At 58.4% G+C, this 22060-nt stretch overlaps 2 protein-coding genes across 4 annotated transcripts in view; one reads left to right on the top strand and one right to left on the bottom strand.

Moving 5' to 3' along the window:
• TECPR2 (tectonin beta-propeller repeat containing 2) overlaps window positions 1–14092 on the top strand; it is a 66783-nt gene extending 52691 nt beyond the window's left edge. For both annotated transcript variants that reach the window (XM_081159558.1, XM_081159559.1), the window contains exons 18-20: window positions 9375–9516; window positions 10001–10150; window positions 10514–14092. In XM_081159558.1, coding sequence (XP_081015684.1) covers window positions 9375–9516; window positions 10001–10150; window positions 10514–10665 — 444 coding nt within the window. In that variant the 3' untranslated portion in view covers window positions 10666–14092. The remainder of the gene's footprint in view (window positions 1–9374; window positions 9517–10000; window positions 10151–10513) is intronic.
• Window positions 14093–16381: 2289 nt separating this feature from the next.
• ANKRD9 (ankyrin repeat domain 9) lies at window positions 16382–20310 on the bottom strand. 2 transcript variants are annotated; one of them, XM_081158611.1, is made up of 3 exons: window positions 20151–20310; window positions 19246–19323; window positions 16382–18764 (listed from the first exon to the last, which is right to left on the bottom strand). In XM_081158611.1, the coding sequence occupies exon 3, from the start codon at window positions 18712–18714 to the stop codon at window positions 17767–17769; it is 948 nt and encodes a 315-aa protein (XP_081014737.1). In that variant the 5' UTR covers window positions 18715–18764; window positions 19246–19323; window positions 20151–20310; the 3' UTR covers window positions 16382–17766. The 2 variants fall into 2 exon arrangements, with proteins under 2 accessions (XP_081014737.1, XP_081014736.1); XM_081158610.1 differs by lacking the exon at window positions 20151–20310 and adding an exon at window positions 19671–19880.
• Window positions 20311–22060: the final 1750 nt, after the last annotated feature.

Below are 22060 nucleotides of genomic sequence, written 5' to 3' on the forward strand. Positions count from 1 at the left end.
CCTCTCCTCTGGACAGGACCTTCCCTGACAAGGCACATCCTTCCCGTGGCAAAGGAGTCTCTGTGTTCTGGGACTGGGAGCAGGGAGCTTCGGACCCAGAGCAGTATACAGAATGGCCCTGGGAGTCCCCAGTTTTTAACAAGAGAAGAAATGCTGCTGGCTGCATGGCAAGTGCCTAGGAGGCCTCTGCTCTGTGAGGGGACATGCAGTCACCCAGCGGAAACTGCTATGATCAACGCATGGCCTTGCGGGAGAGCTCAAATTCCCATTGTGCTCATAGTAGTTGTTGAGTGAAAACACCAGTTATAAAACATGTCTGATGAGTCCGTTTTTCTGTAAAAAAAAGTACATTGTAAAGTCTGGAAAGATATACAGCAAAATACTAACATGCGGCTGTTTTTTTCTTCCTTAGTTGACCTCTTTTTTCTCAGCATCCTGCTGTTAACATATTAGTTACAGGAAGTACACTGCTCTGAATAACGTATTCATAAGAACCTGGCCTAGGAAGTGATCAGAAATGTTCTCAAGCTGTTTGATGTCACTGTATAAACAGGAGCACGAGGAGTCTACTTAGCGAGTTATTACAGCAGCTTTATAAATAATTGAGGATGCACTTGAAAATCGTGTTCTGGCGCGTGGACAGGGAGGACTATTCCTAGTGGAGTGGGGTTCCAGTGGCTCTGGAGCTGGCCTTGACCACTTCCCAGAAACAGCCCAGGCTTCCCGTGCAGTCAACAGTGTGACCTGTTTTCCCCCCCCCCGCCCTGAGCTGCGCCAGGATGAGGGGTGTTGTGCACACCCGGTAAATGGCATCTCTTACTGTGCTCACTGTGTGCTCAGACTGCGTGGTGTGGTTCTAATTTTGTGAAAAACAGAAACCAAAAACGAGGAAATCCCACTAAATGCCTAGAAGAGTCTACAACAAAGTTAGTATTTTTGGTCAGGAGATTACGAGCGATTATAAAACTCATTTCTGTTTTCCATGTTTACCTATAGCGGGCAGCAAGTTTTGCTATAGAGAGAAAAGCAGGTATACTTGACTTTGTTGGGTTGCTTGTGACCGTGGCTTAATTTCTGGGAGCTCCTGTTGCTGTTTCCAGTCATCAGATCCTCTCTCGTCCCTGAGCACGTTGTTCAGCTCTGCTCCCGCATGTCTCCGTGTCCCCAGTTGCTGTTCTCGCTCCTGTGTGCCCTCCATGGCAGAGGCTTTCCCCAGGTGATGGCGGGCTTGGGTACGGGAGCCTGAGGGCCTGGCGGGGTGCAGGGCCCGGGTGTCTGGCACCCCCAGGCTGAGGTGGCCTGGCTGGGAAGTGAATGCCTGCGGTCAGCTGCTCCTGCCCCCGGCCCTGCTGGGCCTCCCTCACCCTCTGTCCTCCAGCTCCCACAGCTGTGTGGCCGTTCTCGCACCCATTCTCCCTTTGTGAGACTTGAACCTCTTTTTTTAACTCTCTCCCTCTCGGCGTAGTGCTGTTTCCAGAGGGAGTGAAAGCCTGGCGTGTGTGTTGGTTCTGGAATCATCTCCCAGGCAGCCTGGCAGCTTCAGAGCTCACAAGAGATTGGGGCCCACCGAATGCTGAGAGCCATGTGCATGTCATCCCCACTCCACACTCCTGGTCATAGACCTCAGAGGATGTCCACTTCCTCTGTCCACCTTCCTCCAGTCCTCAGGCAGCCCTGGCCAGTATGACTCAGTGGTTCTGTGCACCAAGTGGTGGCTGGTTCGATCCCCGGTCAAGGGCACATGCCCGGGTTGTGGGCTCGATCCCCAGTAGAGGGCGTGCAGGAGGCAGCTTATCAGTGTTATGCTTTCACATCGATGTTTCTATCTCTCTCCCTTCTTCTCTCTCTGCAAATCAATAAACTACTCTTTAAAAAAAAAAAAAAAGGGCAGAAGCCCAGTACCCCCCAAAACTGCCAGCACCAGGGAAGGTCTACATGCAGTCCTGGGGACCTCCCTGTCAGGAGGGCCTCCCCAGACCTGCATGTACAGCAGCTGGCCATCAGGGCCTCAGCACTGGGTCATTCATCTGAGCAGCTGCTGTGTGACGAGCCTTCGGAGACACCCAGGGGCCAGCACTGCAGGGATCAAGTTTCTGCTGTCACAACCTTGTGGGAGCCCTGGTGCTAACCACAGCATAGTCATCGTGTTGGAACCTGTGACAGTGTCTCGAGTGCTGGACAGGAAAGCCATCACAGTCCATGTCACAGCCTCTTCTCAGGAAGAACAGAATGTGAGTGCCACCTAGGAAACCCTAGCAGATGCTGAGTTTCTGAAGTCGCCTCAGGCCAGAGGCAGAGGCCTCGGAAGTCACTGGAGCCGGGGCAGGAGTCCCCAGTGGAGAGGACCTCTGCTCTGCAGCCAGCCACCTAGGAGAGGAAAGGAGCAGAGAACCCAGCTGCTGGGCCTCACTCAGCCAGGTCAGCATTTTCAAACACTGTGGCAGAACTCATTCTGCAGTTGAAGTGTGTATGTGAGCCAGATGTGCAGCAAATGCTAGCAGAGCTGCTCCCCGGAAACTGACGGGTGCCTTCTGCAGGGTTCCGGGCAGCACAGAGCCAGGGCTCACTCCCTGGACTGTCTGCACGGCCCTGAGGGCTCTGCACAGCAGGCTGGGCAGCCAGAACCCGTGCCCCAGTATCAGAGCAGGGAAACTCAGCCAAGCTGCCTGGAAGGTCACCTGTATCACCGCTGGCTGGGGACACACAGCCCAGGGGAGGGGATCTGCCCCAGGTCACAAGCTGAGTCAGAAAAGGTGTCCAGGCCTCCCGACTCCTCGGCCCCCTCACCGTGAGCATCACTGGTACTTTAAATACAGGCCTGTTGCCATTGGAATCTGGTTTCAAGCTTATCGGGGAGAGGATCTGCCACAGGAGAAAACGTAGACCAAGGAAGTCGGAAAGCACAGCCACCTGGGGGCCGAGGGACAGGGCGGGCAAAGCCCCACCCAGCACTGGGCGGCCCGTGGTGGTGAGACCTGGCCCCTCACGCTTCCGAGGGTCTCTCCAGTGTGCTTCCTGCTGCTGCCTCGCAGGCTCTCAGCTGAGCCACTCGTGTCCCTGAAACGTTCCTGCTAAATTTTATCCAGGTTCACATAAGGTCCACACGGAAATAACCTGTCTAGATGCTGCGTGTGTGTATACAGGTCTGTGTGCACGTGTGTGTGCAGGTGTGCGTTCGTTCCTTGGGATAAAGGCTCAGCTGCTGCAAGTTTGGGGAAGTCTGGTCTGAGCCCCCAACACCTCAGCCTAGGCTCGGCTCAGGCAGGCCCCTCACCTCCCAGCGTCAGTTTTGTCCTTTTGGGCACCTAACACGTGAGGAAGTCATGCTTAGCTGGTCTCCGGGCCCCACCCAGCCCAGCCTTGTTGGACGAGCCCTTGAAACTAAAAGCAGGGTTTCTCTTAGGAAGAGGCTTTGTTTTTTCTGGAGCCTGGACTTAGTTATTGTTTGGAGTTACCGGGGCCTGCTGTCCCCTGTGCCAATTTCACAGACGTTTCATGAGTGGGGATCTGTGAAACCCCACCACACTTAGGAGCTCCGTGGGGTGTGCAGGAGGAGCATGACGGGTTCCTTCGCCTGGCTAGAGGGTCAGGCGTGGACGCACCTGGGGGCCAGCGGGAGGAGCCTGAGTGCAGGCCGCTTGGCTGGGAGATGGGGCCGCGGTCCCTCAGGAGGCTGATGGGGCAGCAGTGTGTCACCTGGGCCTTGCAGGGCAGGGAGGGTTTTGACAGCGGACTCACGAGGAGGAGTCCAGCAGGGAGGGTGAAACGGCCTGTTTGTTTAGAGCCGACACCCAGTGCTGGAGCACCTGGCCAACCATGAGGCCAGAAAGGGGGTGGCACCCGCTGTGGAGGGTGGGGTGCCACAGGGCCAGGGTTACCCTGCAGGCAGGGGGGCAGTGGCCAATGTCACTTGCCCATTACAGATTATCCTGCAGCCCAGGCAACATGGTGTGGTGTGGGGACACCAGCTAGGAGGCCCCGAACAGTCCTGGCCGCCCACAGCCAGGGCTGAGGCCAGACATTTATGCCTTCACACGTGAGTGTGCCGTGCGAGGCACCATCCTGTTCTCCTGGAGCTGCTGTCTCATCAGATCAGATCATGACCCAAGTGAGTCCCTGGGAGAGGGTGATGGCTCCCACAGGAGAGGTGTGGCAACCGGAGGCCGGAGCCATCGGCCAATGTTACCAGAATCACTACTCCTGGGAGTGTGGGGCTGGCACCGGGATTCTTCGGGGGATATATTTGGTAATAAAACTGGAGTCCAACACTCAGAAACAAGCTCGTCTTATCCAGGGAACACAGGTTGAGTCACATTTTAATCTCACGTCATCTAAGCCAAGCATTGTTTTCACTGAACCTGACTGCTGAGTCCCTAAACCCGAGGACAGTCACTGAGTCACTGAGCCCAGGGCAGGCGTCCACATACGCGCAGCAGGACCTGGGGAACAGCATTGTAGAAGCAGCTGTCATATGAAGGCCACTCCTCAGCTTGGACTTGTGTCCAGTCAGGATCCAATGTGTGAACTAAGTTCTGTCTGGAGAGGCAGAGGAATGATTTGCCCTGGACCACCTGTGGCCTGCAGTGCACGCAGTGTGGTCTCATTCGTTCATAATGATTAGTGGGCCGTTGTCTTTGGAGAACATGAGATGGCCACTCAGGTTTTTTTCTCCCATGAGGTCTTGTTTAAGGGAAACTTTACAGATGAGAGCACCCCATTGATTTGTAAATATGAAAGCATGTTGACGGCTGTAATTAAACCGCTGGGCATGTCCACAAATGGGTGTGGCTCCTGCCCCATCACCCACCTGTAACTTTATTTTTTATTTTTTAAATATATCTTTATTGATTTCAGAGAGAGGAAAGGAGAGGGAGAGAGAAACATCAATGATGAGAGAGTCATTGATTGGCTGTCTAGCCCGCACCCCGGGCATGTGCCCTGACCAGGAATCGGACCCTGATCGCCTGGATCCTAGGTCGATGCTCAACCGCTGAGCCACGCCCGGCCGGGTCCACCTGTAACTTTAAAGGGCACATAATAAGCAGGGGCAGGTGGGCTTGTGCACGGGGCACACACACACTCTTACAGGCACACACAGACTCTTACAGTCGCACACATACACTTTTTTGCACACACACTTTCTTAAAGGCACACACACAGTCACACGCACACTCTTACAGGTGCACACACATACAGGCACACACAGGCCTCGGAATCACACCCAGACTATACATGATTTTTTACCATTTCCAAATGGTTTTTGAATCTTAAATTCCTTACTTACTTTATTCTATAAGTTGCACCCTTCATTCATTTTTAAAATTTTTATGACGTTTTTAGTATGAATTAGCGAAAAGTTTAGGCTGCCAACTTTTTTTTAAATTTAAATTTGTATTGAGATAATTGCCAATCCACTTGTAAGAAATAGTACAGCCTCACGCACCCTTTACCGAGTCCCCCTGTGGTGATGTCTTGCCAAGCAGCAGGACACCGTCACGAGCGAGGCATGCCAGCATTTTCTTTGTTAAAAAATTGTGCTCACAACCAGTGACTCTCTCATCGTTGATGTTTCTGTCTCTCTCCCCCTCTCCCTTCCTTTCTCTGAAATCAATAAAGATATATATATTTTTTAAATTGTGCTAAAATACACATAAAATTAGCAATGGTGGCACTTAGTCTGTTCACAGCGCTGTGCAGTCTTTGTCACCATGTAGTTCTAGGACATTCTCATCGCCCCAGAAGGAAGCTCTGTGCCCAGGTCACTCTCCAGCTCCCTCCAGCCTCCGGCAACCACTGACCTGCTTCCTCTCTGGGCTTTCCTCCTGGATACTCACATAAATGGAATCACAGGACATGAGGCCTCCAGAGATTGGCTTCTCTCACACGTGTCCTGTTTTCGAGACTCATGTTGTGTCAGGGTCAGTCCTGAGTGAGATCCCACCCCAGGCGGAGCTCGTCCCCTTGTGCTTCGCAAACTCTGCATGTTCAGTCGTTGAGGTGATTATGCCTCGACTCCCTGAAGGCTCAGGTGATGGTTAGCTCTTTTTAGCAATAAAGTGTTTTTTCGTAAGGTGTGAACATTGTTATTTTTTTTAGACATAATGCTGTTGCACACTTGGTAGACTACCGTGAAATATAAACATAACTTTTATATGCACAGGGAAACCATAAAATCCATGCGACTCTCTCCTGCCATACTTGCTCTGCGGCAGAGGTCTGGCCGGACACTGTCTCCAAGTCGGCCTGCACACTGAGGCGCCGTGTGGCATTTTGTGTGTCCCTGTGCCTGGGGACGGGCATCTGGGCTGTCTCCGCCTTTTGGCTCTTGCGAAGGTGCTGCTGCTGTGACATTCGTGCGGCTGTAGTCTGAACGGCCGCGAGCTCCAGCACTCCTGGTGTCTCCTAGGACGGGGTTGCTGGGTCACTTGGTAACTATCTTCAATGGTTGCTGTTTTCCAGCTGCAGCATCTCATCCCCATCAGCAGTATAGAGGGCTCCTGTCTCCACATCCTCTCCATTACTTGTCACTTTCCCGGTTTTCTTTTTCCAGATGTCCTCGTGGGTGCGAAGCGGTGTTGCATGTGGCTTTGGTTTCCATTTCCTAAGGGCCAATAATGGCATTGAGCACCTTTTCACGTGCATGTTGGCCTTTGCTTATCTTTGGAGAAATGTCTCTTTAAAAAAAAAATTTTTTATTATTGATTTTTAGAGAGAGATGAAGGGGGAGAGAGACAGAGAGAGAGAAACATGGATCGGCTGCTGCCTCCTGCACACCCCCTACCAGGGGTCAAACCCTGACCTGGTGTTGAACCGGCAACATTTTTGGTGCACAGGGCAATGCTCAACCAACTGAGCCACACCAGCCAGGGCTGGAAAAATGTCTCTTCAGGTCCTTTGCTCTTTAAAAAATTTGATTGTTGCCCAGCCAGCATGGCTCAGCCCTTGAGCATCGACTTAGGATCCAGGAGATTGCGGTTCGATTCCCGGTCAGGGCACATGCCCGGGTTGTGGGCTTGATCCCCAGTCGGTGGCGTGCAGGAGGCAGCTGACCAACAACACTCTCATCATGGGTGTTTCTGTCTCTCCCTCCCTCTCCCTTCCTCTCTTTGAAATCGATAAAGGTAGATTTAAAAAAATTTTTTTGTTTTCCTTTTTGTTGTTGGATTTTAAAAGTTCTTTATTCAGGGTTCTGGACCCTTATTCGATACATGATTTGGAAATACTTTCTCCCACTCTGTGAGCTGTGTCTTCACTTTCTGTGTGGTGTCCTTTGAGGAACAAAAGTTACTAATTTTGATGAAGTCCAGTTTGTCTTTTTTTTGCCTATGCCTTTGGTGTTGTATGTAAGGAGCACCGTTGTTGGATTTAGTTCTTCCACTTATTTTTGACCCATTACCAGTTAACTTTGTAGAAGGCGTGAGGTGATGGTCCACCCTCATGTTTTGCGGGTGGATGTCCAGTTGTTGAAAAGATTGTTCTCTTCTCACTGAACGGCCTTGGCACCCTTGTCAGAATCACCCGGCCACATGGGTAATTTGTGGACTCTCAGTTCTGCCCATTGACTTACATGTCTGTCCTTAGTCCAGGCGATACTGTTTGATCACTTAGCTTGAAGTCATCTTAAAGTCAGGAAGTGTGAGTGTTCCAAATCTGTGCTTTCTCAAGATTGCTCTGGCACTCGGGATCCCTGGCATTCCCACGTGAATTCTAGGATCAGCTTTCCATTTCTGCCACAGCCCAGCTAGGCTCATGGAGAGGTTGCCCTGAAACCTGCAGATGCTTGGTGTGATCTTGCCGCACCTGCTCTTGACAGTGGGGATCCCACTGACCCCTGAATCAGAACCACCTGGGTGCTTGTCTGCAAGGTCATTTATGGGCCCCAACCCCAAAATCTGATGTTTAAGGGCTGGCCCTGGCCCCAAATTTGCCACTTTAACAGTCCCCCCTCACGAGTCCCTGGGTTCCAAGGCTTGAGAACCATGAGCTGGTCTTACTCTGGAGGGACTTAGGTCCAACGTGAGCAAGTTTCCTAGTTTAAAAACGGCCTGTGTGTGTGCAGAGCAGCCTCCACAAACTGCTCACTGTTCACCCCCATTTTGGCCCTGCTTGACCACTGGAGGAAGGTCCCTGGGGCATGTCCAGGTGACATCTGTGAAGCCACATTTCCTGGGCCATGTTCAGGAGCTCTCGGACGGGTCGCAGAGGGTAGTGACATTTGTGAAACCCTTTGCTGCCTTATTACCCTCAGTCTTTTCCACATTACCTCCAGCTTAACCCCTTTCTGTCAGACCCAGGGGGGTGTGCCCAGCTGACCTCCACCCAGCCCTCTGGGAAGCCTTTTGCGTGGTGGGTCTTATTTCTTACATCTGCTCTCAGACACGTTTCCAGGCCTCTCTCTGCACACCCTCAGTCTCAGCACCTTGGACCGAGCACCCAGCAGACCTCTCGGAGCTCACTGAGGAGATGCCCCTCCCAGCACCCAGCAGACCTCCCACAGCTCACCAAGGAGATGCCCCTCCCAGCACCCAGCAGACCTCCCACAGCTCACCGAGGAGATGCCCCTCCCAGCACCCAGCAGACCTCCCACAGCTCACTGAGGAGATGCCCCTCCCAGCACCCAGCAGACCTCCCACAGCTCACCGAGGAGATGCCCCTCCAAGCACCCAGCAGACCTCCCACAGCTCACTGAGGAGATGCCCCTCCCAGCACCCAGCAGACCTCCCACAGCTCACTGAGGAGATGCCCCTCCCAGCACCCAGCAGACCTCCCGCAGCTCACCGAGGAGATGCCCCTCGCACAGTGCTGCCCTGCCCTGCCCACTCCAGCTGCCTGGCCTCAGGCTGCCCCTCATGCCACTGTGCTCCCTCCTTTGCAGATGCTCTTTCCCCACCTGGCACCTCTTCCGTGCCCTCCTCTCCTGGTCATTCCTGTTCATCCTTCAGTCTCGGTATAGCTGTTGGATCTGGGCAGCTTCCCTGACCTCTGGGTCTGAACCCGTTATGTGGTCTCCGTGCCTCATTCACCTGTGTGGCTCTTGCCTGTGGTGGTCTCGTGTTTCTTTATGTGACTAATGTCCCATCTCTCATCCAGGAGCCGAGAAAGTTGATTGCCAGCTCCTGGCACAGTGACTGGCATGTGGGAGATGCTCAAGTAACTATCTGTTGGTTGGATGGTGGAGGCATGAGTGGGTGTGTAGGTGGTGACGTGTGGACAGGCGATGGGCAGATGGCGGCGGCTGTGTGGTGGGCAGGTTGGCAAGCAGGAATCGGCGAAAGCTCCTAGAACCTCCCATTGCTGTGTCACTGACCTCAGTTCTCCAACCTCTCAACCTTGCTCTATCCAAAAATAACACACCCACCACTCCTTTCTTCCAGCCTCCTGGGGTCACCTTGGTCAGTGTTCATTCCAGCCCCAATGACCAGATGCTATGGGCGCTGGACAGCAGGTGCAACGTGCATGTCCGCGTTGGGATCACTGAGGAGATGCCGGTGGGGACCGACTGGGACCACGTGCCAGGTAGGGGTGTCAGGCATGTGGCACTGTCCCATGCTGGCAGGCCACGGGGGCCTCATCTGGTTCCTGCTGCTGTCCTGGGGCAGGTGACAGGCACGTGATTAAGTATCCTTTTTGAGGGACCAAGCCTGCATCCTGGAGCTCTCTGTGGCGTGGTCATTTCACTCCCCCCCTTCCCCCCAAGTTGCTGCTGCACCCTGACCACAGGGCAGCCAGGGCTTAGAGACAGTACATTGTAGTTGCTTTTGCATGGCCTGGACCCTCTGACCTTCAGCCTCAGGCTCTTGGTGACTTTGTGAGCCCTGCTAACAGGGACCCTACCCCTCAGCTCCCCTCACAGCCCAGCCCAGCCCAGCCCAGCGCAGGGCACTTCACCACGGGGATGCTGTGGGTACAGTTTCCGGAGAAAGCAGGCACTTGGGAGGGGGTGGTCCATTGTGCCTGCAGCCGGGATCTGGGGACAGATGGAAGCCCTTTTTGCCCATAGGGTTGCAGGCCTGCCAGCTGGCACTCAGCACCAGGACCGTGTGGGCCCGCTGCCCTGACGGCGACATCGCCCGGCGCTACGGCATCACCGACAAAAACCCTGCGGGAGACTACTGGAAGAAAATTCCTGGGAGTGCAACATGCCTCACAGGCAGGTGCTGGGGCTGCAGGCTGCGCCAGCCTCCATGAGGTTACCAGGCTCCCAGGGACCCTGTCAGTGGGGCTGTCTCGGAGGCTGCTCCCATGGGACCCCTCTCCAAGCCTCAGGAGCCCATCCCTGGGTTACACCTGAGGGAGGGAACCTGGCACCTAGTGAGGGAACTTGGTCTCCTAGGAAGGGGACAGGGCACTGGGCCGCCTGCTTTAAACCTGAGGAAACTGAGGCACAGATTGAGCGGGGGTCAGGGCCCCATGGTAGAAAGTGCCACATCTGGATGTGGACCACCTCCTGACTCCATCGGTGCACTCCCTGGGCGGGTGATTAACAAGATCGTGGCTGCTTTTGTCTCTGCAGTGACGGTGTCGGATGAGCTGTGGGCAGTGGGCCCCCCCGGCTACCTCCTCCAGCGGCTGACCAGGACTTTCAGCCACTCACACGGTACCCAGAGCAATCAGGCTGCCACCACCCACCCGGAGGACCTGGAGGACGAATGGGAGGTCATCTGAAGGAGCTGTGACAGCCGCTCAGGGGAGCCGAGCATGCGGGGACAGTGGGTTCTGAACCGCTCACTCTGGGACATGCCTGGTCAGCTCTTGTCCAGACCCGTCTGGCCTGCCATGCTGGACGCCCCACACTTGCTGTCACCTGTGTTTGTTTCCGTCTCGTTCCAGAACCCACAACCTCAGCCGAGTGACTGGCGCCTTCCTGGCACAGCAGCGCCCTGAATCCTGTGTGGTTGTCTCCACATGGGGACAGTGGCTGCTCCCAGGTGCACATGTTATAGCTTCTCGTGTACTGCGGTCACTGACCCACTGTGGGGATGCTGCAGAGAGCTGCCCATGGGCAGGAGGAGTCAGCCGGGTCAGGGGACACTCCTGTGAGCCATCATAGGCAGCCACGCTAGTCACCGGAGGTCAGTGCTCTCCAACCACTGAATGTTCCCACGTGGCTTCCCCTCTGTCCCAGGGTCCTGCCACCTCCTCTAAGGGATGCAGGTTCTAGCACATTCCAAGCCAGATGCCCAGATGGGAAGCCAAGGCTGTGTTTGAGGGTGGGTGGTTGCTGGGCTGGGCCAGAATGGAGACCACGCCTGCACCTGCCACAGCATACCCAGGCCAGGGTGCTCACCACCTAGAAAACACCTTGCAGCCAGAACACTAAAGGCCAGTGGACAAAAACAGACCTGGCTGTGTGCGCACCCCAGGCAGGGATGGCCAGGAAGCCAGGCATGAGAAGGGCAGCTGTGCTGGCTACCTTAGTGTCTTTAGAGTGGTGTCCAGCTCATGCTGCCAGTGGACGTTGTGAGACCGGATGCGTCCTCAGGATGAATCTAATTATTGCCTTTTTGTTTGTACATTACAAACCCACATAAGATACCTCATTTGAAATCAAATGTTACAAATTTAGAAGAGAAATGTATTTCCTGAAACCAGTGGCTGGCCCTTCATTCCCTCCCATGATTACCCTGAGTCTACAGTCCTCAGCTGCAGCTTCCGACAGGTGGGTGTCACCCCTGTGTGTTCTCAACGTGTGGGGCATCCTGGAACCTGGACTGGCTCCCGTGGCAGCCGGCACTATCAACTGGCATTTGGGTTGACCCCCCAGAAGGTAGAAGCTGGTGCCTGCTCTGGTCAGTTGCTGTGGCCACACCATACGTCAGTCCCTGGGGTCAGCCTGCAGTGCTGTCACCTCGCTGGCATCGGAGCTGTAGAACTAGGCCGCCCACCCTGAGCCCCACCTGGCCCTCCTGGACCATGGCTGCACTGCAGGACTCGGCCTCCTGCTGTTTGTAACCTGCCTGTGGCCCAGGGCCCGTCCTTTGAGGCCTGTTTTCTACTAAACTGTGTCCAGCCCCCAGGCCACAGGTGAAGAGCCATCAGGTGTGGCCTCAGACGGGACCAGCTGGCTGTGAAGAGGGTCTTCCAGGCCTAGATGAGGACAGGATGCTGGCCCAGACCCTACTCTACACTTCACTTCTATAGAACCTTCTCTTGAAGTTTGTTGGCAGCAGAGGCTGCCCAGTGGCTGCGGCTCCTGGGCTGTGAGTGTGACACTTTGCCCGCTCCTGGGATGGATGACAGGGCAGTCCCGGACCCACGGACCTCAGTGCAGTTACACTCAAGTCTCGCTCAATGTGCTTAAACGCTTTCAGCTCCAGTGCTGTGCACGGTTTCCTCCTAGTCTCTCAGTTGTACTTTGAGACAGTGCAATAAACTAGACTTTCCAAGCCCGGTCACGTCTGATGTCTGAGCTGTGACGAGGTGCCCTCAGCAGACATATGTGGAGGCTGGTGTCCTGCCTGTGCTGGGAAGACCCTGCCCACTAGCCTCACTGCCCGAGACTGTGGTGGACATGACCTCGTGACCCGCTCCATGTTTACATACGCGCTGGTCTACCCAGGGTGGCGGTCCTGTGGCAGTGGTCACCCCACAGGCAGATGGCCACCCTGGTGGCCCAAGGTGGAGTACAGGGCCATCTGCTCATGGAGGCCCATAGAGGCCAGGCACCGCTGACAGGCGTCGGAGGGGCTCGAGCCCCTGGGGCTAGATCTCCATCCAAGAAACAAAACCAAGTATCCGAAGTGCCCTGTGGAACCCACCATGCAGAGAAGGACCACGTCCATGACAGCAGGACCCTGTGCCAGGAGCGGCTGGATGAGACAGGTCTCACTTGTGGCAGGAAGCACCGAGCTGCCCAGAGACGTCCAGGAAGATGGAATCAAGGAGAGTGTTTGACGTTCCTGATGGAAGAGTAACCACCGCAGAGACACCGTCCTCTCCACACGAATGTGTGGGTTTCACTCAATGTCAGAATCCCCTCAGGGATTTGTATGGGGGGGCAGGGAGGAATTCCAAAAATAATGTTGGTCCCACAAACGCCCCTTGACAGTGCCGGACGTGCTCCTAGCACTCACTCAGCCTCTAGTCCTCACTAGGCCCCGGGGGATAATACCGTTTGTCCCAGAGAGACTCAGAGGTCACGGAACTTGCTCAAGGCGACGCGGGGATCTGGGATCAGAACCGAGCTCTGGAGCTCCAGGCCTGAGCAGCCTGATGCCCTGGCTGTCCCAGGAAGAGGGGTGGGGACAGAGGCCAGCGTGGCTGGGAGGCGGGGACATCAAGCAGCCAAGCAAGGCGGCATTGGAACTGAGGGGACAGGAGCGTGACCACAACCCACGTGCCACTGCTCAGTGATTTGCACAAAACAAACCTGCAGCGGATTGAAACGGTGCCTGATTCTAGATGGCGAGGGTTTTCAAACTCAGTGGTAGGAGAAGCCACAGAGGAAAACAGACGTGACTTCAAAGTGTAAAAATGTGCAAATTAAAACCCCCACATAGAACTGAAAGAGGAAATAATTGCAACAAATGGGACTGACGTTGTACGTGCACCCCCAGCACAGTTCCCAGGAGGAAGGCGGAGGCGGCGCAGGGCCCGGAGCAGGGGCTGTGGATGGGGTGGCCCCTGGCAGCCCAGCAGCAGCCTTGAAACCTCCAACCCCAGGATTCCGCCCTGGGCGCCCGTCCTCGAGAGCAAACCCTGAGTCGGCTGCAGCCTAGCACAGCACAGCCTGTCTGACTGTGACACTACAACACCCCGGGGCACGTCCCTCGGGGAGCAGGCCGCCAGTGTCACCTGACTGCTGTATGGACGTTGGGTTTCTGGGGTTTAGCAGCAAGTGTGGCTCTGGAGGAGGTCAGAGAAGGCGGAGGGGGTGACACAGGTGCACGCACCCCTCTCTTACCTGGGTGGGTTTGAAACTTGTCCTAATTCCAGGGGCACACAAGGCACAGAATCAACAAGCTCACCACACAAGCCGCTGGCCACAGTGGTTGCCTGGAGTACATACCTTTTTTGTATCTCTTGGATTTTGAGCCATGCAAATGTATTATTTATTCCCAAAGTAAATAAAATTTGCATTTTAAAACCTCAGTCCTCTCTGACTTTACCTCTTTGCAGTGTCAACACTAGCTGGTCGGCTGCCACAAAATCACCGCAGGCTTCGTAAGAATCGTGTTTGCAAGGTGTTTACAATAGAGGGAGGTGCTTATGCTACAGCGAGTGTAAAAGTACTAAGTTGTGTAAGTGACCCGATGTCAGGTATGTAAAAAATATGCATAGAAAAAATGTGTGTATATGTGCGCTTAGAAAAAACGGGAAGGAAGTACCCCAGAATGCTAGCTGCGTGTGTCTGGGGGTGGGATGTGGGCAGTCGGCCTCTCCATTGGGAGCCGCTCGGTGGGGCGAGCAGGGCAGTCCCGTTTCCAGGACAGGCCTCGCCACACCTGTCCCCGCTTCCCTGCACAGTCCCAGGGCCCTACCACGAGTGTACCTTTTATAAGCTGAAATTCTTTTTAAAATCACCAAAGGTAGAAATCGCTTCACCTCTGTCTTGATTGGGGGGGTGGGTAGACATGTGTAGACATTGTCTACACTCCTCACACTACACACTCCTCAGGCTACACACTCCCAAGTCTGCATTTGTTACGTGTCAGTCGCACTCACTTTTAAAATGTAGCCAAAACCAGTGGCTGCGGGGCAGCTTCGTCACTGGTCACTCGCTTCTCCTGACACAGGTGCCGTGCAGCCTTCCCCTGGCTACGCTGCTCCCCCTTCCTGACTTCCAGGAAGCATCTTGTTCTGAGCAGGATTTGGGGTAACTAAGAAAAGTGTTCTCAATACAGTATTTGAAAGTTGAAAAGAAATCAAGGCAACCTGAAGGTGAGATTAGCCTGCAAAGGAGGTGCAGTGAGGCCAGGCACAGGCTCATGTCACCAGGGCCAAAGGAGGGGCCCTCGGGCCTTGCTCCCCCGCCCTCCTGGCCATCTCCCCAGGGCCACCTTACAGCACACAGTGTCCTGTGGTGTCCCTTTTTTGCTCTGGGCACAAGGTAACGATACCAGCAGGCTTCTAGGGTACAGATTCTGGCGCCTGAGCCCTAACAGGCTGGGGTTCTCTGGGTCCCTGGGTAGGCGTAGGGGGTGGCCTGTGTTGGCTGCAGTCGGGTTTTCCTTTGAAAGGTTGCAGGATTGAATGAGCAAACAAACCCACATACTTTACCACAGAGAAGGGCCTTTGTGGTCAGAGAGGCCGTCAAGACCGCCTGCCAGTGGCCAAGAGCCGAGTGGCTGGCTGCCAAGGGACCCCTGGGCTGGCCAGGCCAACTCCGAGTCCCCAGTCCTTCATGCTCATCGCCAGGGTGATAATGGTGACAGGGCAGGGACACCGTGCTTGTTGCCCTTCCTGGGGCTGGAGGACCCAGGAGACTGATAAGCCCAGCACTGAGGCCTGCCCTCCCTTTTGGGCCAGCAGCGGCCACCAGATACCCTTATCGGCCCTGCACCTCTCCTCTAGGTCCTCTGCGCTCACCCAGCCAGGCGTCAGTCCCAGTGAGACTCACTGGGAGTCGTGCCAGGAATCAGGCCTCACTCGGCTGTCAGGGCTGTGACGCTGGCCTGCCCTTTTCGGCCCCCTCTGCCTTCCTGGCAGCTCTGCGCAGTATGAACTCCCTTAGCCACCCCCACCCTGTCCCACCCACCCACAGCGAGGATATTAGGGGCTAATGCCCTGCTGCCGCCACTGCCCTCCCACTCCTCCAAGGGGTCCTCAGATGGGCCCAGCGTCACCCAGCGAATGATGGTGCAGTCCCCTGCTCACCCCAAGCCAAACCACCCCACTTGGGCCCTGACTTTCCCCACTTGTGGTGTCCACAATTCCTCATGCTGGGATCCTGCCCTGAACTCCAGGTGTGCAGGCCCAGGTCCCCCCACCAGGTGCCCCCAGCATCAATCAGGGCTCCAGGGTACCCCAATGCTTCCCCAGGCCTAGCCCCAGAGCCACCACTGCGACCTGCTGCTCTGGCCACTGGTCTCCACTTTGCGTCTCCTCTGAAGGAAATGTACCCTCCCCTACAATGGCATCCCTGGTATGAGGACCTGGCACCTCGTAGAGACCAAGAGCTCCTGATGCCCCAAGTTTTGAGCTGCAAGAAATGTAAGTATCCTCTATCCTCATGTGCCAAGGTTCAGAGAAGCTATTTAACTGGCCCAGGACACACAGCAGGAGGGGAGGAGCCCTCACTCCCACCTGGAATCTAGGATCAGCCACTAGACTGAGCACCCTCCCTCCCCTTCTTCCCACCAGGGCTCTGCACCCACCCACCCCTCACTTCCCAGGAACTGGGGTCACATGCTGAAAAGTAGAGAGTAGAGAGCTTGGAGACAGTACAAAACCTTTTGAAAACACGGTGATACAGAAGCCCAGGGTAGGGGTTTGTCCCAGGTCACCCTGAGAGTTGATGGCAGGCCCAGGCCAGAACCAGGGCCCCCAAGCAAGACCTTCCTGCTAACCAGGCCCCGTCTGTACCCTCCCTCCTATGTTCCACCACCCAAAGCCTCTGGCCCCCAGGCATGCTCCCCTCAGGGACTTTGGGGGCAGGGTAGGTGGTAGGTACCCCCAGCCAGGCTGGTCACTGCACCACGCACACCTTAAACGTCTGCTCCTGGCAGGACATCGTGGCCTCCCAGCCCATGCCGTCACGGGTTGAATTTCACGGCCCAGCAGAATTCCTGAGCAGTACAGCCTGGCTCTTCTCCCTGGTCCCAAGGCTCCCCGGGGCACGGACCCCGCTTTTCAGCCAGGGTCCCTTTTCCCTGAAGGGTTGTGATGCATCTGCTAGCGAGCCTGCATCTTCAGAACCTTCCTGCAGAAACCAGCTCTGCTGGCTGGACAAGAGGGCTGCCCACTGGGTGATGCAGCCACCCCATCACCCACAGGCACCACCTAACACCCACTGGGGCTGGGCCAGGAGACACAGAGAGGCACATGCCCTGGGCGGACTGAGGGCAGGCCTAAGGCACCTCTAACCCCACCTGAGGGGATGGAGCGGGGGCCAGCAGCCCCAGGGCTAAGTGCCTGCTCATCCTCGGGGAGAAATGGGTGGTAGGTACAAGGCCAGGCCTGGGGAGAACAGCTCTGGGGGGCCAGCCACAGTGACACCCAAGGAGGAGTGGGTACCAGTGTGGGATGGAGAGGGCCAGGAGGACCAGCCTGGGCCGTGCCTCCCCCTGTAGCACAGTAGCCTTCCTGCCCTCCTGGACCTCAGGATCCAGTCCCCCTGCCACAGGACTCACAAGGCCCTAAGTGGGGACTGCCCCAAGGGGCTCCCCAGGCATGCTCCTGGCCTCCATGCCTTTGCACATGCTGTCCGTCCTACTTGGACAGGTCAGTCCACATTCCCTGGGCCTGCGTGGCTGCTTCTGCTGAGCTCGGTTGTCACTCCCTCTGGGATAACCTTCCAGGACGTTATCAAGATGGATGGATGGCCCTCACCTTCCTGGGCTGGGCAGTAAGATGAGGTCAAAGCTTGGCTCTTGGGAGCCACATGACCCCTCGCGCCAGCTCTGCACAGGGAGGTCGAGCACTGACCCCAGCCATACAGAGAAAACCTGCAGGTAGGAGCCCACCTGACCACCCTGCCCGGCCCCCCACGCGTGGGACAGATGAGGCAAATTCTAACGTACAGAGATCAATATATGTAAAGTGCTAGGTACAACCCTCTGAAAAATAGTATTCTCCAAATGTCCAGCGCCCCGTGCGCCCCGTGGGCTAGCCCTTGCCCGTGAGGTCCAGTGGTTGCAGGAAGGGCGGCAGCGGCAGCTCGTCCAGGGCCTCGGGGAAGCGGCAAGGCGAGATGGCGGTGACCAGCACCTGCATGGCACGCACGAAGAGCGAGGGCGGCGCCAGGCCCGCCAGCCACTGGAACTTGTCTTCGCCCAGCAGCCGCTGCCAGCGCGGCCGGTCGCCCAGCAGCTCGCCGCGGGCCGGGCCGGCGGCGCCCGCGGGGGTGTACAGCACCAGCAGGTCCAGCAGCAGCAGGCGGCGCTGGCGCGGCTCCCCATGCGCCGCGGGCGCCCCGGCGGCGGGCGCGGCCCCCGAGTCCAGGCCCAGCTGGCGCAGCAGCAGCTCGAGCGGGGTGAAGCCGCCGCCGTCGCGCAGGCCGGGCGAGGCGCCGTGGCCGAGCAGCAGGAACAGGCACTCGGGGCGCGCCAGCTCGCAGGCCACGTGCAGCGACGTGCCGCCGCCCTCCACGCGGCTGCAGCCCCGGCGGTCCAGCAGGCGCGCGCGCTCCTCGGCCGGGAAGTCCCGCAGGGTGCGCAGGATCTGGCGCAGGATGGCCACGCGGTTGTAGCGCACCGCCAGCGCCACGTGCGGCCCGGGGGCCGCGCAGCAGCGGAAGCCGGCGCTGGGCGCCGCGAGCGCGCGCCTGGGGAACGTGGCCAGCAGGTGGTGCGCGTAGGCCTGGTGGTCGTGCACCAGCGCGTAGAGCAGCGCCTCGGACGGCGAGTAGGCGGCGGCGCGCCCGCGCTCGTCCCAGTGGAAGGCCTCGCTGGCGCGCATGTCCTCCAGCAGCCACACGGGCAGCAGGTCGCGCACCGCCTGGTAGAAGGCGAAGGAGGACTTCCGGCACTGCTTCTGCGCCCGCAGGCGCGCCGCGCTGGCGCCCTCGGGCCCGCCGTCCGCGCCGCCCCCGGGCCGCTGGGCATCCCACGGCATGCTGGCAGGGGGGCTCCCGGCCTCACGGCATGGGCTCCGCGGGCAACCACCTGCGGGCGAGGGGACATGGTGAGGTGTCTGGGCCCCGGTCCCCCCTGCCGGGCTCAGCGTGGGAAGCCGCAGGGCCTACGAGGAGATTTCTGATCACCCTGAACCACCTCCCACACCCTTGATCTCGCTGCGCCTGAGCTCCCTCCCTGAAACCCCCTCGCTCTCTGGCATCTCTACTAGACATGCCCTTCCCTGCCTCTGCCCCACAGCCCCACCCACCATCAGGACCACAATGAAACCTCACCCCCCGCCCCCCCCCCCTCCAGCCCAGGGACCCGACTGGAAGAGTTCCTGCTACATCCAACCCCACATAGAGAAAAGGCCAGAAAGGGGGTAGGAAAGCTGCGCCCACATCTCACGCTGAGCCAAATCCTTTCTGGAGGACAAATCCCCGTCCTCACCTTGACCCTGTCCTCTGACCCCTGACCATGGGTGGTACCCCTAGAATCTACCCCCCAAGCAGGACAAGGGCGGACTTACCTGGTTCCTGCACCGGGATCACCTAGTTCTGCAGACCTGGGTCTATCACTTTCCCTCTCTGAGCCTCGGCTGCTTCATCTGTAAGAAAGAGGGGGGAAGGCAGGCTGTGAACCCCAGCAGGGTGAGTTTGGAGGGTGGGGACTCTAACCTTCCACCCAAACATGATGTTTGCAGGATGTCCACACCCCTAGCTCCTGGGAGGAGGCTGGAGGGTGAAGTCAGCCTAGAGACTGGAGTGGACCCCACTTTACAGCCTGCACACGCCACGCCGGCTGCCCCTCCTGACCTCCCCAACTCCTCGGTGAGGCAGGGGCTGTCACCCCCAGTCGGCCAGGCCTACAACCCAGGTCTCCTGCCTCCCACTTGGGGCTCCTTCCACACGTGGGGGTGCCCCAGCCCACAGGGCGCCCAGCTTGAGCCTCAACCTGAGCCCCGGCCTCCGACGGCGGCCCGAGGCACCCGCTGCTGTCCTCTCGAGGCCAAGTCCTTGATCACAAAGGGTCCGGGTAACTAAGTTACAGAGATGGGCACGGCGGGGCGGACGGCAGCCACAGCGCCCCTTTTGGGGGGCACTATGACTACAGTAACCCCCACGCCGGGGCGTCCGCGCCCCGGCTGTGCCCTGTGTGGACACCGCGGGGCGCCGGGCGGGTTACGTAAAGTTGGGCCGCCGCACGTCACTGGCACTGAGTCACGGCCGCGGCCGGGGGTGGGGCCGGCTCCCGGGCCGCCCGCCAGCGCCTCCCGGGCCCCCCCGGGCGCGCGTCGGGCCGCGGGTCGCGGGGGGCGAGCCCAGGGCGGCTGGGCCGGCGCAGGGGGGCTGCACCTGCGCGCGTCCGGCGGGCGGGGGGGGCCGGCGGGGGGCAGAGCGCCCGGGGGGCTGCGAGCCGGGGGCAGGGACTCACCGCGGGGCGCGGGCGGCGGGGCGCGGGGCGCGGGCCGGGGCGCGCGCTGTCCCTCCGCCGGTAGGCGCGGGGGCGGAGGTCCCGGGACGGACGGGCAGACGGGAGGAAGCCGCCGCCGCCCGCCCGCCGCAGCCGCTCCCGGAGCCGCCGGTCAGGTCTCAGGGCGGCGGTGCGGGCCCGGCGGGCGGCGGGCGGGCGGCGGGCGGCGGGCGGCGCAGTGCGGCCCCGGCCGGGCAGGACCGCGGGACCGTCCGCCGCCGCCATTGGCCCGCGCTGCCGGCGCCCGCCGCCGCCCATTGGCCGTCGCGCTGCACCATTGTTACGTCACCGGCGGGGGCGGGGCCTCCGGGGGGACCTGCAGAAAAGTTGGAGAAACTTGCGGGCGCGCCGGGCCGGGCTTCCGGAAAGCGGAGCCGCTGCGGGGCGCGGGGCGCGGGGGCCTGGCGGGGCGGCTGGTCCCCGCCCGCGCTGCCCGCGCTCGGCCGGCCTGGGCCGCGCGTGGACGCCCGGGTTCGCCCACGGGGACTCTGCTCGCCCCCCGAGTCGCGTTCCAGGTCCCCTTTGCGGTGACCCTCTGTGACCTTGGGGGAGGCCGCTGTGCGTGGGGGGGTCGGAAGGCAGGAGCTGTGGCCCCGCGGGCGTTCTGACCCGTAAAGGCGCCGGAGCCCCGGCTCTGGACGGGCTCCCAGGGCTGGCGGTCGGATGCAGGCAGCAGGGAGCGCCCACGCGTGCCAGCCTCTGCTGGGCGCGCATCTCGCTTCATTTTCACGTTCTGGGAATTAGGACCCCAGTTCACCTGCCAGGAAATCGGGCCAGGAGGGAAGCCGGGTACTTCCACGGTTTGGGGCGCCTCACATGCACACCCGAGGTCATGCTGAGACCCAGCCAGGTGCCCTCGCCCAAAGCTCTGCCTCGCCTCAGTGCAGTGGCCCACCCCGTACCTCCTAGGGCCCACCCCGTACCTCCTAGGGCCCACCCCATACCTCCTAGGGTCCATCCCATACCTTCTAGGGTCCGTGACAGCCACCGGATTTACAGAACTGGGTCAGAGGCCAGGGGTGGGGACCTCGGGGAGCACTTACCTGGCCACCTGAGCTCCACTTCTGCCTCACCTCAGCTTTGGTGTCCTGCCCTCTTGGCTTCAGTGTCCTGTCCCTACAGTTTCTCCCAGCCTCCCTCCGAGTATGATGGGGTCCACGTGAATGGAGGTCCTGTGGTTGACATTTGGCCTTTGGGAGCCCCCAGGCCCTGGGAGACATCCTGGGGAGGTGGTGACTTGGGAAGGGCCTGTGGCTCAAGGCTGTAGCCTCCCTGCTCCCTCATCCCCATGAAGACAGGAGCCGGAGTGGAGGCCTCGGGCATCTCCATGGCTACCAGTGGAATGAGGGTGAAATGGCATCAGCTGTTGGTGCCAGGGTGTGCAGCCGGCTTCAGAGCACTTCCCTCTCTGCCCCTCCATGCCCCCCTCCTCCCCCCTCCCCTTTGCCCTCCTTGCTGGGGTTTCCAAAAGCCTCTTTCTAAAAGTCAAATCAGGCCCCGGCCTGTGTTGCTCAATGGCCTGTGCACCAGAACGTTGCAGGTTCAATCCCCGGCCCCAACCGGGGCGCGTGCAGGAGGCAACCAGTTGGTGTGTCTCTCTCACATCCATGTTTCTCTGTCTCCCCCCCTCCCTCCCTCCCTTCCACACTCAAAAATCAATGGGGAAAAAATATCCTGGGGCGAGGCTTAACAAAATGTCATGCCTGACCCAATTTCTCTACTGCTTAGAAGCTTGCTGTGGACATGAACTTCGCCGGGAAGATGGGGGGGGGGCATTCTTGGCAGGGACGCAGCTGGAGCAAAGGTCTGGGAGTGGCAGAGAGAGGCTGCAAAGGTCAGCTGGGGCAAGTCACACAGGGCGGGGAGCTTCA

Source organism: Miniopterus schreibersii, assembly GCF_964146895.1.
Source record: "Miniopterus schreibersii genome assembly, chromosome: 1".
Taxonomy (NCBI): Eukaryota; Metazoa; Chordata; class Mammalia; order Chiroptera; family Miniopteridae; genus Miniopterus; species Miniopterus schreibersii.

Coding starts and splice junctions, on each gene's coding strand:
- ANKRD9 (XM_081158611.1), bottom strand. CDS start 18,714: ATGCCGTGGGATGCCCAGCGGCCCGGGGGCGGCGCGGACGGCGGGCCC.